This window comes from Anabrus simplex, chromosome 1 (genome assembly GCF_040414725.1).
Source record: "Anabrus simplex isolate iqAnaSimp1 chromosome 1, ASM4041472v1, whole genome shotgun sequence".
NCBI lineage: Eukaryota > Metazoa > Arthropoda > Insecta > Orthoptera > Tettigoniidae > Anabrus > Anabrus simplex.
The window spans coordinates 686,223,993-686,240,418 of record NC_090265.1 but is presented as its reverse complement, the minus strand read 5'-3'; the positions used below and the strand labels follow the sequence as shown (position 1 = coordinate 686,240,418).

Sequence of the window (16,426 nt, the reverse complement as noted above, 5' to 3'; positions counted from 1 at the left end):
TTCATTTGAAGTCCTGTTCCCCACATGCAATAGCTTTGAATTCCTGAACTTCACTGGGTAAAATGTACTGTATTTTAGGGAAGTACAGTGAAACCTCGTTACGTTTCTGCAGGGTACAAGACAGAAGAAAATGTTAAGCGAGAAAATGTACTAATGAATATACGAATAAAAACTATACAACTGGGATATGGAAACAATGTGATTTTTCCGACGCGAGGACATCTTACATCGTATATCCGTGGGTACAGTGAAAACTATAGGCTTATCTGCTGTACCATTGCGTTATAGTCTAGACACAAATACGAAAGAAAAAGGGGCAGACAAAATGGCGCACAGCGACTTCAGGCAGTATAAATATCAGAAATGTCGCTGAAACTTAGATCGATCTTAGAAGGCGTAGTGTTATAAAGGCCCTGTATAAGAACGTTGAGATAGAACAGGTATTGTTTTTTCTTAAAAAGGGATTGCATCAAGTAAGACATCGGAGAAGATAGAAGACTGAATCTGTAGTCGTTATGGAACGGAAGAATAATTTAAATAGAAGATCGAAGCATAATTGCGAGCTATACGGCAGAGAACAGCAATCGAGATACGGAAAAGATCAGAGATATTGAAACCGCTGCAGAGAATAGGCGAGATGTCAAAATTCTGTACTTCAGGCCATATTGTACGCTGAAGGCTGATTGAATTAGCAATTGGAATCCATAATTAGCCTGAGAAAAATATATTTATTAACAAGAAACCGTATCTACCTAGTAATAGAGACAATTCCATGTAGAAACAATAATATAGATACATTAAGAGGCTCAATGAATGTTTTAAATATGCATTCTGCCAAACCAATGATAATTTCTACTTTCATGAGCAACCTGTGACATGGAATCCGCTTGAGCTGTTTGAGAAGATTACCTAGGATGCTATAATGAAGCAGAGCAGCAGCAATGCATTGGGACCAGATATGACATCTGGAGATGACAGTGTTAACCGGCCGCATGGAACACATGTAAATGTGCCAAATTCTAACCATCACCGACATATCTTAGTCATAGAAACCACAAGTGTTAATTATTTTAATTGACATATATACTGATATGTGAAATGATGTGGTTAGATTGATGCTTTTAGTGAGTGCATATCAATATATCATACCAATCTGTTTGGAAAGGCTATTCAGATATGATTCTGAAAGCATTAGGACGAATGAATGTCTGATAAGATGTAGATGAGCTCTAGGAGGCAATTATAGTGGCTAACATGACCGCACCTGTACAAATTAAAGGAAGAGATGGATCCTACTTTAATGAAATGAAATGTCGTATAGCTTTTAGTGCCGGGATATCCCAGGACGGGTTCGGCTCGCCAGGTGCAGGTGTTTCCGTTTGACACCCGTAGGCGACCTGCGCGTCATGATGAGGATGAAATGATGATGAAGACAACACATACAACCAGCCCCCGTGCCACTGGAATTAACCCATTAAGGTTAAAATCCCCGAACCGGCCAGGAATCGAACCCGGGACCCTCTGAACCGAAGGCCAGTACACTGACTGTTCAGCCAACGAGTCGCACCCTACTTTAATGATTGAGTACTGCAGAAGTAATATCGTCAAGGGAGATTTTTGTAATGAGATGTTATAAGGAGGAATAATGAAATGAGAAGAATGATGGCTAAGAAGATATAGATTTTGAATTGTGTATTTGTAGAGACGTCGAGAGTTACAAGGTTTATATCTCGAGGGGTTATATGTATGATGATGTTACGAAGTTATATGATACATATTGATGAGAGGATCGTATTGAATAGATATTATAGGGTTAGGTTCACGTTGAGAAGAGTGTGTTAGCAAGATATCAGCTGCTTTTACGTCAAATTAAGAAACATAGTGATATACTACGAGTAGTTGTTGGCCTCCACATGCATAATGAAGATATAAGGATATATTGCAGGAGTAATCAACATATGTAGGATCTTTTTTTCCCAAGCGAACTGCAGGTTGAGATATTGAGCTAATTCAAATGAATGGCACGGCGGAATACGAAATGAGGTTAGAAAATGATTGATGGAAGAATAATATCTCAATGTTTGGCACATGTTTTTGTATACTATACTAGCGGATTATCAATGAAAGGTATATTTATCTTGTTTGTTTGCTAATATTGCAGATGAGTTTTAATTTAGGGGAAATAGATGAATATTTCATTTCTAACAACATTTTTGAAGGTATGGCAACAATCTTAGGCATATTAAGGAAACTTATCAAATATCTCTGATCTCATAAGTGAAACACAGTCATAAGAAACCAATTATGAAATTTTCCCAAATACTGTAATAAAGAGAATAAGGATGAAGGTCATGTATATTAAATATGAATTGAGTTAGAGAAGATCAGCCACAATTTGACTTATTTCTTTTCAATTCTTTCTTTCATTCTTTTCATTTAATATTTTACATTCCTTAAATTTTGTTAATATTTCCTACATTTTTTTTTTTTTTTTTTTTTTTTTTTGTGTCAGCATTGGGTAAGATTTCACTCCACCATTTGAATATAAAGAATAAAAATCTTTTAACTTAAAGTGCCTATTCACTTTCGTTTTTTAGAGTCATTAATCTCCATGGAAACCTTCAATATTTTTACATTGGTTTCATTATACACAGCTATATAGAATTTCCTTTCCACTGCAAGAAAATATTTGTTCAACTCATATTGTAATTAGGACATTACTTCACATATATGCTAAAGTCTACATCTCATCAAGATTATAAATGATTTAAAGTGTAAAAGTGTATCTACACTTTGCAGTGATATGAAGAATATCAAAAGACTTCTTCTCTACGACAACATTAATGCATATGTGCCCAATTCCATACCTCATCAAGATTGTGAATTTCGACTTGTATCTACGTTCGTGAATACTACGAAGAATACTAAGACTTCCTCTTCTTCTCATATATTCCCACAGCTAAGTGAACAAAAGTGTTTTAAGGAAATTCTGAAAACTTTTTTTGCTTTTCATAGTGTCAAACTTTTATGTTTTAAGACCATCTTTATAACAACTTTGTTTCAAATACGTTGTTCTACCCGCGTTATGGCTGAAGATGACCTTCAAATAGGTCGAAACTAGTCCCATTAAATGTTTATTTGATAAACACTATTTAATTTGTATTGAAAAGGTGGACTTAATTCTCTTATTTTAATTTGGTTTAATTAAGTTAGATGAAAACTAACTAATCTACGTGGTTATATTTTCAGTAGGGCATCTTATTCATCATTAGACTCTCTTCTTTTTCAACAGTGGAGTCGAAGTTTGATTTAGGTGTTACCAGATGGTGTTAAATACAGTGAATCTCTGTTAAGAAGTTTTTCAAAGGACCACAAAAAAAAAAACTTCTTAAGCAGGAAACTTATTCTATACTTCGACATACATGTTAAACACACAGCCAACAGATTTCCTTGTTTGTGAACAATACCAAATTAGGCTGATATATAAGAGCTGCTAAAAGAGAGACAATATACATACAGTATTAGATTATCATGTCATGTATTTTTAGAGGTACAGTAAAATACTGTAATTCAACATACTGCATTATAAAAATTCTTGATAAGGGAAAGGAACATATTATATAAAACCTTGCACAAGGTATAAAAGAAATACTAAGAACATTAAAACAGTAGATGGTGACCGTACATTATGTAAATTCCATACTGCATTAGGCATTAAACACAAAAGTTTAGGCTCCTACTTGAAAAGAAATGGTCCAGGGTTGACTGTTTTTAGGTCTTTACTGCTCTCTTGAACTATAAACCACCAAGCTGGATGGCTGCAATCGCTTAAGTGTGGCCAGTATTCGGGAGATAGTGGGTTCAAACCCCACTGTCGGCAGCCCTGAAGATGGTTTTCTGAGGTTTCCGATTTTCACACAAGGCAAACGCTGGGGCTGTACCTCAATTAAGGCCATGGCCGCTTCCTTCCCTTTCCTGTCCCCCCATCGTTGCCGTAAGACCTGTGTCCATGCGACGTAAAGCAACTTGCAAAAAGAGAAAAGGAACTATAAACTTCGCACATTCCCACATTGCCTTCCATGTGTTCTGGGGCACACTGACTGAACCTCCCATAAACCGCCTCAGTTTTTCACACAACACACACACACCTTCCCCCCCCCCCACCCCCCGACATCATCTTCAAGTTAACGGCAGCAGACAGGACATCGGCAACTTATTCTTAGAACTTATTCATAGGCCTATATCGCCCCTGCATTCCTACTAGTTTTCACGGCCACGGGCATAGTTTCTTGGTTTTTTGCAAGTACCGCATTGACAAGCCGATATTGAGTTTATTTTCCTGCTTCAATCCTCTTCGTGCTGAAGGTAATGAAAAGAAAAGCAGGTTCGGAGTTGCGGAAATGAGTGCATGGGAAAGTATTGGGGTATTACGTATGAGTAATAAAGGCACAGTAGCAACACTAGCACATCTAAACGTAAACAGTTTCTTTCCCCGCGAGAATTTTATTTCATGTCTCCTCATCCTTATGCTACATTCCAATTATGCGATGTAATAATTACGAGTGACAATACAATGTTTAGCTCGTATAAAGGTAAAAATAACTTTCAATTTTATGCTAACACGAGGTATTGCGATGCCTCTGAGTGCGTGTGTCAGGCCCCCCTCTCACCAACACCCAGCTGGTTATCAACATTCGTTCAACTTCGTAGACCGTCAGCATCTTTCGGCCGGCTGTTTGGCGGCATAATATGTATCAGTTGGCAAGTCGGCTGCATTCTCTTTGGTCGGTTGTTTCCTGAAAGAGTCGGGATGTTTCTTTGTTTTGTAATATTTTATTCACCTAACTAATAATGGACATGGAGAATCTTATCAGTTTAGTTCCTAAACGTAATTTCCTCTACGACAAGACCCATAAGCATTATTGCAAGAACAACGTAAAAGAATGTCTGAAAGGAAATAAGCAAGGGAATGAAAAACCAAACAGGTTAGAATATTCAGTTTTGTGGTAGATTAGGCTTACACGCTACTTTATTTTGCAATTATTGTTGACCTTATTTCAAATCATATGTTGAGTCCATATACAGTACGGTATGTCGGTACGATAATTGACATGGCTTGGAATGTACAGTATTTACCGTGAACAATTTTGTAAGTGGCATTCCCTACGGTTGTCGTTCATGTTTTCCTAACAAACAGTACGGTAATGCATAAGAAGCTGCTGTGTTGTGGACAAATACATTTTTCAGTTTTTAATTAATGTTGATGCCACCTCGATTAATGACTTCACCCTGTTGCGGCACGCAACATACTGCATTAATGTTTTATCAAATCATTCATTGCGTGCTTTGTGTTCCCCGCCTAGAATCCCATTTGATTCTATTCTGCTTGATGTAAACGGTGGAGTGGAAAATACGACTGATGGGTTCAATTTGATTCCACAAGGCGAGAGTGAGACTCTGGTGGTGGTGGTGGTGGTGGTGGTGGTGGTGTCACAGCGCGACGTCATATTGCCTTGGCAAGCCCGGAGAAGCTCCACGACGGGCGCAAACGTCTGACACAGGGTTTAACTTGCATGGTTACTGGAGAGTTCTAACCATGAGCTGTTTTGAGCGGACGTTTTCTATCTCAAGGGGCTCTAAAATTTGAACTGTTTAACCGGGAAATATATTTACAACAGAACACTTCAAGTGGGATAAATATACATATATCTTAATGCAACCGATCAAGGGACCAAGAATATCACACTTCTTAGGCGGGAAAACTTCTTATGCAGGAACTTCTTAACCGAGTTTCACTGTAATCCAATATTATGAAGTTCAGTATTGAATGGATGAGTTATTATCAAGAGGAAGATCCCATTTCAATTGTGATTCATTGCCAGATAGAAATGTAAAATATCTTTGATTTTGAATGAAAGCACATTTTTCTTTTCTCGTGGTAACGGAAGTTTTTTTTTTTCCCTTCAGATTAGCATGCTAATAAAATAGTATAATAATAATAATAATAATAATAATCATAATAATAATAATATTATTATAATATTATATTATTATATTATTATAATAATAATAATAATAATAATAATATAATATTATATATATATTATATTATATTTTATATATATATTATATATTATATTATTATTATTATTATTATTAAGTTGGATTTATTATTTATGAAAAATAGGATAAGAAATGTAGAGTTAAGGTAACATTCATTTGCGTTATGAATGATTCATACTGAATGTCGAATGGAGATGTCCATTGACAGGATTGGTTTATTGAGCGATACTTTGAGGACTGGAAGGCGGTCTTTCTCGGAACCTATGATAAATGAGTAGAATATTGATGAAATAAATTTTCTTTTCCCTGAGACGCTACCGGGATTATCTACACTCAGACTTGGATGCAGGTGGGGTAGACTACCTTTTCTAAAAATGAGAGGAAAGTATTAAAAGGTGTGAAAAACACGAAAGAACAAATATGAAAATCTTCTCCCCTGGAGATTATAAAATAACAAATACACTTAAAAATGTTAAAGTTGGCCTTTTTTTAATATTGAAGTATTATTGCAGATCACTCTTTCTAAAACAAATGTTAGTAGAAGGCTTTTATTTTGGAGCAGTGGGTTATTAAACGTTATTTTCTTGGAATTGGAGGTTACATTAGACCACCAACTGCCAGGAATAACTTTGGCCGCTATTTTGAATCAATCAAAACTTCGACCAACTTGAGTGATAGTCAAAACTCGACGGTGTGAGTTTTAAAATTCGCGACCTCTGTGCGCTTACGCCAGTCCACTTTCTAAAAAGATTTTAATTTAATCTTCATTATTAAGGAATTTCACTTTTTCCTTATCTATAACTACACTATCCAAACCCCCTGGCACTACAGCCCTTGAAGGACCTTGGGCTACTAAGCGACCGCTGCTCAGCCCGAAGGCCTGCAGATTTGAGGTGTCGTGTGGTCAGCACAACGAATCCTCTCGGCCGTTATTCTTGACTTTCTAGACCAGCGCCGGTATGTCAGTCAGAGAGCTCCTCAATTCTAATCACGTAGGCTGAGTGACCTCGTACCAGCCCTCGGGTTGAGGTAAAAAATCCCTGACCTGGCCAGGAATCAAACCCGGGGCCTCCAGGTAAGAGGCAGGCGCACTACCCCCCTACGCCACAGGGTCGGCAACTACGCTATCACAAGACAAATATGCACTATCCTAGTCAGGTTTGCACGATTATGTTTCTAATCCAATATGCATAGGCTATCGTATCACGTGACAAATATTCAGTACAGTTCATTGTACCACTCGACACAAAATAAATTTCTACCTTCTAAATGGAATGCGAAATACAACCACAAGCAGGCTCACTTTGCTATTCAGCAATCTGGCTGCTAACCAGTGAGCAAAACTGAACATTCTTGAAGCTAACTACTTGCTCCCCGAAAGTGCAACTTGTTCTGTGGAGTTCAGGAAGGCCATTTCTCGTAATCACGTAACTGTGGCAACGGCTCTTGCCTGAGTTGGAAATAGTTTCTTTCGCAGGGGATGACAAACACAGTAACATTTTCAGGGCTAGTTAAAATGTGATCATACAGAGCGGTAATAGTGAAAATTTGTTACGTGGCAAGTGTGGTATTTTTATACGGATTTAATACCATGAGAATCAGGACTTCGAATTTACGCCGTGCTAAGCGGGAAAACGTGTTAATGAGGAATGTACTAATGAGGTTTCCCTCTAACGCGTTAGCTTCAGCAAAGCTCACTCTTTTCTGCTGGTTAGCGAGGATGCTTATAATCCAGTGAGCCTGTTAGTGCTTGTATTTCGCTTTCCAGTCGGAACTTTAATCTTAAAAAATATTAAACAAGATCTATTTTACTCTTCGTTGCCTCCAAGTAAGAATTAAAATATTTCAAAAGTGCCTGTATTATTCTCAACAAATGAACAAGTTTACGTCATCAACCAGCAGGTTAAGAACATTTTGAAAAGTGACAAAATAACTTGCATTAGCACAGACCGCATAGACATACAATTAGGGTAAATTTTAAATTTACCAGGATAAGAAAGATTTCCTCCTCTGCAAACCATGTGACCTTGCCGCGGTGGGGAAGCTTGCGTGTCCCAATGCTGCAGATAGCCGAGCTGCAGGTGCAACCATATCAGATGGGTATCTGTTGAGAGACCAGACTAACGAATGGTTCATCGAAAGGGGGGTAGCAGCCTTTCCGTAGTTGCAAGGGCGGCAGTCTCGATGATTGACTGATACGGCCTTGTAATAATACTCAAAATGGCTTAGCTGTGTTGATGCTGCTACACGGCTGAAAGCAACGGGAAACTACAGCTGTAACTATCTCCCGAGGACATGCAGCTCTCTCTGTATGAATGATGTACTTATGATGGCTTCCTCCCGGGTAAAATATTCCGGAGGTAAACTAGTCCCCCATTCGGATCTCCGGGCGAGGACTACACGCGAGGGGGCGTTCATCAGGAAGATGGATACTGACATGCTGCGAGTCGGAGTGTGAAATATTAGAAGTTTGAATCGTTGTGGTAGGTTAGAGAATCTGGGAGATAGATAGGCTAAAGTTAGATGTAGTTGGTATAAGTGAAGTACGTTGGCAGTAGTCAGGCGACTACCGAATTATCAACACAAAATCAAACAGGGGAAATGCAGGAGTTGGTTGAATAATAAATAAGAAAATAGGGCAGCGGGTAAGCTACTACGACCAGCAGAGTGTAAGAATTATTGTCGTCAAGATAAGACACCAAACCAATGCCCACCACAATAGTGCACATCTATATGCCTACTAGCTCAGTGGATGATGAGAAAATTGAAAGAACATATGAAGAGATAGAAGATTTAATACAATATGTAAAAGGTGACGAGAATCTAATTGTGATGGGAGACTGGAATGCAGTGGTAGGCCAAAGAAGGTAATACAGTAGGAGAATTCAGATTGGGACAAAGGAATGAAAAAGGAAGTCGGCTGGTTGAATTCTGCACTGATCATAATTTAGTCCTTGCCAATACTTGGTTCAGATACCACAAACGATGGCTTTATACATGAATGAGACCTGGAAACACTGGAAGGTATCAAATAGACTTCATTATGATTAGGCACAGATTCAGAAACCAGGTGTTGGATTGCAAAACTTTCCCAGGAGCAGACATGGACTCTGACCACAACTTGTTGGTCATGAAATGCCATCTGAAACTGAAGAAATTAAAGAAAGGAAAGAATGCAAAAAGATGGGATTGTTTCAAGGAACATGTTGCAAAAGGACTAAATGAAAAGGCTGAAGGAAACACAGTAGAGGAAGAGTGGATAGTCATGAAAAATGAAGTCAGTTAGGAAGGAAGAAAAGATCAACTATGAATCAGTGGATAATTCAGGAGATACTAGGTCTGATTGATGAACAACAAAAATACAAGAATGCTAGAAATGAAGAGGGCAGAAAAGAATACAGGCGATTAAAGAATGAAGTGGATAGAAAGTGCAAGGTAGCTAAGGAAGAATGGCTAAAGGAGAAGTGTAAGGATGTCAAAGGTTGTATGGTCCTGAGAAAGGTAGATGCTGCATACAGGAAAATCAAGGAAACCTTTTGAGATAGGAAATCTAGGTGTATGAATATTAAGAGCTCAGATGGAAAGCCACTTCTAGGGAAAGAAGATAAAGCAGGAAGATGGCAAGAACATATCCAACAGTTGTATCAAGGTAAAAATGTAGATAATTTGGTACTGGAACAAGAAGAGGCTGTTGATGCTGATAAAATGGGAGACCCAATTTTGAGGTCAGAGTTTGACAGAGCTGTGAATGACCTAAATAGGAACAAGGCACCTGGAATTGATGACATTCCCTCTGAATTACTGACTGGCTTAGGAGAAACCAGCATGGCAAGGTTATTCCATTTAGGGTGCAAGATGTATGAGACAGGAGAAGTCCCATCCGATTTTTGGCAGAATGTTTTTTAGACCTATTACCAAGAAAGCCGTTGCTGACAGGTGTGAAAACTACCGCACCGTTAGTTTAGAATATGATGCGTGCAAAATTTTAACACATACTATTTCCAGAAGAATGGGAAAACAAGTTGAAGCTGAGTTGGGAGAAGATCAGTTTGGCTTCAGAAGAAATGTAGGAACAAGTGAAGCAGTCCTGACTTTACGTCTGATCTTAGAGGATCGAATCAAGAAGGACAAGCCCACGTACATGGCATTCGTAGATGTAGAAAATGCATTGGATAATGTTGATTGGACCAGGCTATTTATGATTCTGAAGATGATAGGGATCGGATACCGAGAACGAAGAATTATCTACAACCTGTATAAAAATCAGTCTGCAGTGATAAGAATCGAGGGCTTTGAAAAAGAAGCAGCAATCCAGAAAGGAGTGAGGCAAGGCTGCAGTTTGTCCCCTCTCCTTTTCAATGTTTACATAGAACAGGCAGTAAAGGAAATCAAAGAGGAAATTGGAAAGGGAATCACAATCCAAGGAGAAGGAATGAAAACCTTGATATTTGCCGATGATATTGTTATTTTATCTGAGACTGCAGAAGATCTCGAAGTTGCTGAATGGTATGGACGAAGTCTTGGGTAAGAAGTACAAGATGAAAATAAATAAGTCCAAAACAAAAGTAATGGATTGCAGTTGAACGAAGGCAGGTGATGCGGGAAATATTAGATTAGGAAATGAAGTCTTAAAGGAAGTAGATGAATATTGTTACTTGGGTAGTAAAATAACTAACAATGGCAGAAGTAAGGAGGACACAAAATGCAGACTAGCACAAGCAAGGAAGAGCTTTCGTAAGAAAAGAAATTTGCTCACTTCAAACATTGATATAGGAATTAGAAAGATGTTTTTGAGGACTTTCGTGTGGAGTGTGGCATTGTATGGAAGTGAAACATGGACGATAACTAGCTCAGAAAGGAGAATAGAAGCTTTTGATATGTGTTACTGAAGAATGCTGAAGGTGAGATGGATAGATCGAATCACGAATGAAGAGATACTGAATCGATTTGGCTAAATTTGACGAGAAGAAGAGATAGAATGATAGGGCACATCTTAAGACACCCTGAACTTGTTCATTTGGTTTTTGAAGGAAGTGTAGGTGGTAAGAATGGTAGGGGTAGACCAAGGTATGAATATGACAAGCAGATGTAGGATGCAATATTTACATCGAAATGAAAAGGTTAGCACAGGATAGGGTGACATGGAGAGCTGCATCAAACCAGTCTATGGACTGATGACTCAAATAACAACAACAAGAAAGATTTAACATTCTTTAAACACATTATATGAATGTGAACTAGTTCATATCCTTCAAGAGATATGTCTGTCCTCGAAAGAAATGAGGAAAGTTAATATACTTTAATTTACTCCAAGCCATGCATATATTTGTAGCAGCATGGCAACTAGTCACAATGGGCGCTATTCGAAACTGCTTTGGCCATGGAGTTTTTTGTGCCATTTCAGAAATTTTAATGAAAAAAATTTAATTCTATTAATGGGGAGGCACTGTTTTGTAGATTTAAATTCGATCAGGTTGCCATGTTCTAATAAAAGGATGACACTACTGATCACATTATTGAAGATTGTGGGGGTTTGTATCAAAGGACTAGTGTGTCACAACTTTCAAAGAATTTGTTACTTTTGATGATGATATCTGAACCTCAGAACTACAGATGGATATTGGAGACCTTCAAAAAGATAAAGTACTGAAGAGGAAGAGAAGATAAGGATCCAGCAGAACCAACTTTTGGGGCAACAATCGAGGTACTGGATAGTCCTTCAGTACTCCTTAAACGTTGATGAAGACCTCGTCAGCAGTCTTAACCAAATTGAGAGGAAACTTCTCTCCGCGAGACATCTGGGCAAGAAGCAAACTACTGCACTGCACTATTTGATAAAGTGAATGCTACTGTGCTTATTCTCCTGGTTCTCATGGTCTGTTTTTCACAAATCTATTTAAAATCATGTTAGGCCTCTGTTCCTTCCATTTAAATTTGCAAATCAGTAATACCCATTTCTCTTTTCCTTGCTGCAGGTTGTGCTTCCAGTGGTCCACTAAGGAATTTGTTCAGTTTGCCGTTGTGTAAATATTTTCTGTTATTGTGTTAATTTCAGTTTGTAGTATTAATGTGTTCATTTATTATTTCTTGACATTAAAGACATAAATGTATGACTTTATTGTGATAGGTAGCCTATTTTCTTTGAACCCCCTTTGAAGGAAGAAATATCAAATTTCCCTGAGATTCTTTAAAAAGGGATTCCACTGGGTAGTGTAATTGTATCTTTTCCTCAGCTTTCATTGAAAGACATAGCTGCAGACAGATAATCTAGTCAGTGCAGTCGTCGTTGGTTTCATCCATTGTGTAGTCAGGTGTGACTCCTGTCAACCCATCGTACTAGATATCCGAGTCAAGATAATTTTTTCTTTAGAGTGATGACCTACGAATGAGAGTGCACCTGTTCTGTGTTGGGTCACTTAATGGTCCTTCTGTCAAATTGAAAGAATTCGTTCACCATGAAATTGGCAGATGCGATGTGTAAACAGTTTGACAGGTGACAGTATTGTATATGATTATTTGGAGATAGTCCTTGTCCTTCATAATTTTATGTTTGTATTACTCCCTTTTCTGATCGCGACCTGTCATTTATCCTACCGTGTGTTCCTCTCCATTACATTACATTACATTAAACTATTCTGATTCTGTGAAATAGTGTTCTGATATTTGTAAATCTTTCTTTGCAGAACATCATTAAGGAGTTGGAGTCATCTGTCGCTATTCATGAAGAATTGATGAGAGATCCGGTTCACCTATTTGAAACGGTAAAACATGAGTGCTCCACAGACGTTGAAACTCATTTGCAGGGTGCACAGACAATTGCCTACAATTTGAGAAATAACATTGAGCAACTCAACAGAGATCTTAATAAATTTATAGAAGAGGACATTCAGCATTATGCCCCCTCAGGTAATATGTGTGTTTTGTTTTTCAGACATGCCTGTTTTTTTAAAAATAAATACCATTTTTACTAGAGTATATCATGCACCTTTTAATAACAATGAAATTGGAGAAAATTAACCACTGCTTATTTCTTGAATCACTTGATCTTCATGTGTTGGTATAAATCGAGCAGCATACACCCAGTGACATGTATGCCTGCTGTTAGCTCAGGATTGAACTTTCTTCGTAATCCATTCTTATCTTAGTTACAGCTAATTTTGTGAATGGTAGGTAATTGTTGATCGTAGGGGTTTCCCGGGCGTAATGAGCTAGACGGAATGTAACGCTGTTGAACTGTCTGCAGTTTCAGTACACGGTTTGTGCGGACATTGCATGTAAGATAGTCCAGTGTAATTTGATACTGTAATTTGCCTTCCAGCATGACTTTGCTTTAAGGAGTTTTATGGCGAAGTGTTACAAAATTTTATGACAAGTTTTCAAATTAGTAATTAAATTTCTGGACTAACATGTCATCCTACCACTGGCCAAGAATTTAATGTAACTTAGTTATGATGTCTGCTATTGGTGTAAATGGAAAGTTCCTTTTTTAAATTCCAAGAAATCGAGTACGTCTGTTTCCCAGAGGTTGAAACTGAACTGCTTCAGTATGTGCACTGTTTACTTGATGGATGTGGTCTTTCACAGAAAATTGTACAATTTAAAGCACTTGAAATAGTGACAAAGCATGTTATTAACCATACCGAAGTGGAAGCACGACCTTGCTGTATAAGCCTAGCCACTACCAAGTTTTGATGAACATGTGAAACCCTGGGCCAGGTTATTTTAAAGGAAGAAGCACTTTTACAGATTTTTACTCATACTATTAATAGAATGTACATCTACCCCTTATACCCCATTTCTTGATACAGAGTTAGGGATGAGGTGAGATATTTTACTGCAGGATGCCCGTTCTGATGCCATCCTCAGTTGAGAAGATAATGATCAAATGAATGATAGTGGATGAAAATGAAGTGGAAAGAAATTGGCTGTTGCCTATAAATAGGAACTGTCCCATTCGCTTGGAAGCGAAAAACGTGAAACATTGTGGGTTCGAACCCACTTGCGTCCCGAATGCAGAGCTTGGCTCCATTGCTACTCCACTCTGTAATACTGTTACTGAAATATAATATAAAATCGGTGATTCCTGAATTCGTATCCTCAAAACCATGAACATTTGGGTGGGAGAAAACCTATGTGAGTAGGTTGTGACAATTCATCAGTTTCATCACTGCCAATTTGGCAGACACTTTCTTATTCTTCAGTAACGTTCCCTATATTTTCATCATCTTCCTCATCAAAGTATTGATCTCCAGAATCACTATTTATGGGTTCCTCTCCAGTACTTCCAATCACATACTTATCCTAGCAATGGTCTTAAAATTAAACTCGGGTATTGTTTCAAGTTCTGCTATATGGCATGTTTTCAGTAGGCATGTCCTTTTACCTCATTCTACTAGATTGTCATTCTTATGCCAGTCTGGTGTGAATATGATCTACCTTGACGCTATGATAAGATGGATTACAGTAGAACCTCGATAATTCGAAATCGGTTAATTCAAAATCCCGTCTAATTCGAAGCAGCTCTCGTTCCCGGAAACATGAGATACAGTTTTGCATGTTATTTAAATTGTTTAATTCGAAATACGGATAATTCGTAATTCGAAGTACAATGTCGGCCCCATTACCGAAATTCAGACTTTTAATTCGAAACTGCCTTTACAGCTTAAATCAATAGTATGTTACAGAGTAATTTCAACTCTAAATTTATCCGCATCATAATTGACCGCGTATTCCGGAACGTAGCTTTCCGCACTTACTGCGGTGGGTCTACAGTGCGCTTCATGATTGCTAAGTTGAATGAAATCGGAATTCTTTTGTATTCAACCTTTTAAGGAATGCCGTAATATCACGCAACAGGCAGTGTGCGGAAAAACAGAATCCGCGAACACTGGCGATGCCGCCAGTTGACGAAAAAAGCGTGGCTCATATAATAAATTCATAGGCACCGAACAATATTGTCATTGCTGACGAAACTGCATTTTTATACTATTTTAGAAGTCAAACACTGTCTTTCATTATGCAGCATTTTTTGCGGCTGCAAAATTATTCTTTATTTCCGTGGGTTTAATGACGATTAACTTAAATTTGTTGTCATAATACCGAAGAGAACCAGTTGAAAATTTGCCGGCAATACCTATTCCGTGTGTCTCTACAATACGGTGATACATCAGGAAAATATTCGTGCGGTCTATAAAACTGTTATGGTACTTTTACTCAGCGTCAGATATAACCGGCTACCGCTACACGCGCATCTCACTTGCCAGGTTCAGCCAATTTCAGCGGCTAGCAATGTATAGGCCTAATCGTGGACTTAGAAGACCAAAGAACGAGTTCATTGCGCCATGGTATGGCATTTCCGCCCTTGCGTTTTTCATGCACATACTGGTACCTCACAATTTCATTTTCGACTTCTTTAAAGCGTCCTTGTTGCAGACCACTGAATGCATTTTTTTTTTATCTTTGTCTTCACGCTGATGCCAAATGTTGGCTTTAGTTAGGCTTATGCCATATTTTCTTGCGATTGCACAATTATTCTACATTTCCGAGTGTTCAATAACCATTAACTGAAAATTATCATAATATCAACGAGAACCCGTTGAAAATTTGCTGACAATATCTGTGCAACGTATCTTTATGATTATCCATCACGAAAATATTCTTGCTGTCCATAAAATTTAATATTACTAAGAGTCCAGTACAGTAGACGCGTTATAACTCTGCCACTGAGTAGCTCTGGCCTTTATAAGAATTCGAAGGCTGGTATGTTTTGATGTCATTCTGCAGATTTGAGAAACGTTTGTGTAGAGGCTCATAGAATGTCATTCTCTCTTTACTATTTCCCAAGATCCAGTGAAGTTACACACAGGCACTGTACAACCGGTTGTCACTGCTAGCGATGTATAATAAAGAATCGGTCGTTTAATGTCAACGAATTTTGTGTGTACGTACGCGTGTGCGGGGTGAAGAAGTAGCGTGGTTACAGCGGGAGTTGCTAGTGGTATGCATTACTGTTGGGCTGCAAATGCAAGACGACCCTTGATTTTTCGCATGAGATTCTGAGGGGGAAAAACGTCGTCCTGGATTCGGGGAAATACGTTATCACTCCAGAGTTCTCTTCAAAAGGTCTCGCCTAACCTAACCATATATGTGTCATGAAAAGATAATTGATACGCATGTAGAGAAATGAGTTATCCTCGCTGAAATTTACATGTGAATAGCCTATCCGAAATTTAACACATTGCTGACCGGAGCTTGTCACATACCCTGTGGACCGGACATTTTTCTACTAAGCATAGTAGGGTGCACTTGATTATAAAAATGTACATAAATATTAAACCAGTCAATATTTTATCTTTAAAGTTGG

At 38.1% G+C, this 16,426-nt stretch overlaps 1 protein-coding gene across 1 annotated transcript in view; it reads left to right on the top strand.

Moving 5' to 3' along the window:
- Positions 1-16,426, top strand: part of LOC137496953 (kinesin-like protein Klp61F) — an 87,716-nt gene that overhangs the window by 33,630 nt on the left and 37,660 nt on the right. The window contains exon 3 of the mRNA XM_068225138.1: positions 12,747-12,969. Coding sequence (XP_068081239.1) covers positions 12,747-12,969 — 223 coding nt within the window. The remainder of the gene's footprint in view (positions 1-12,746; positions 12,970-16,426) is intronic.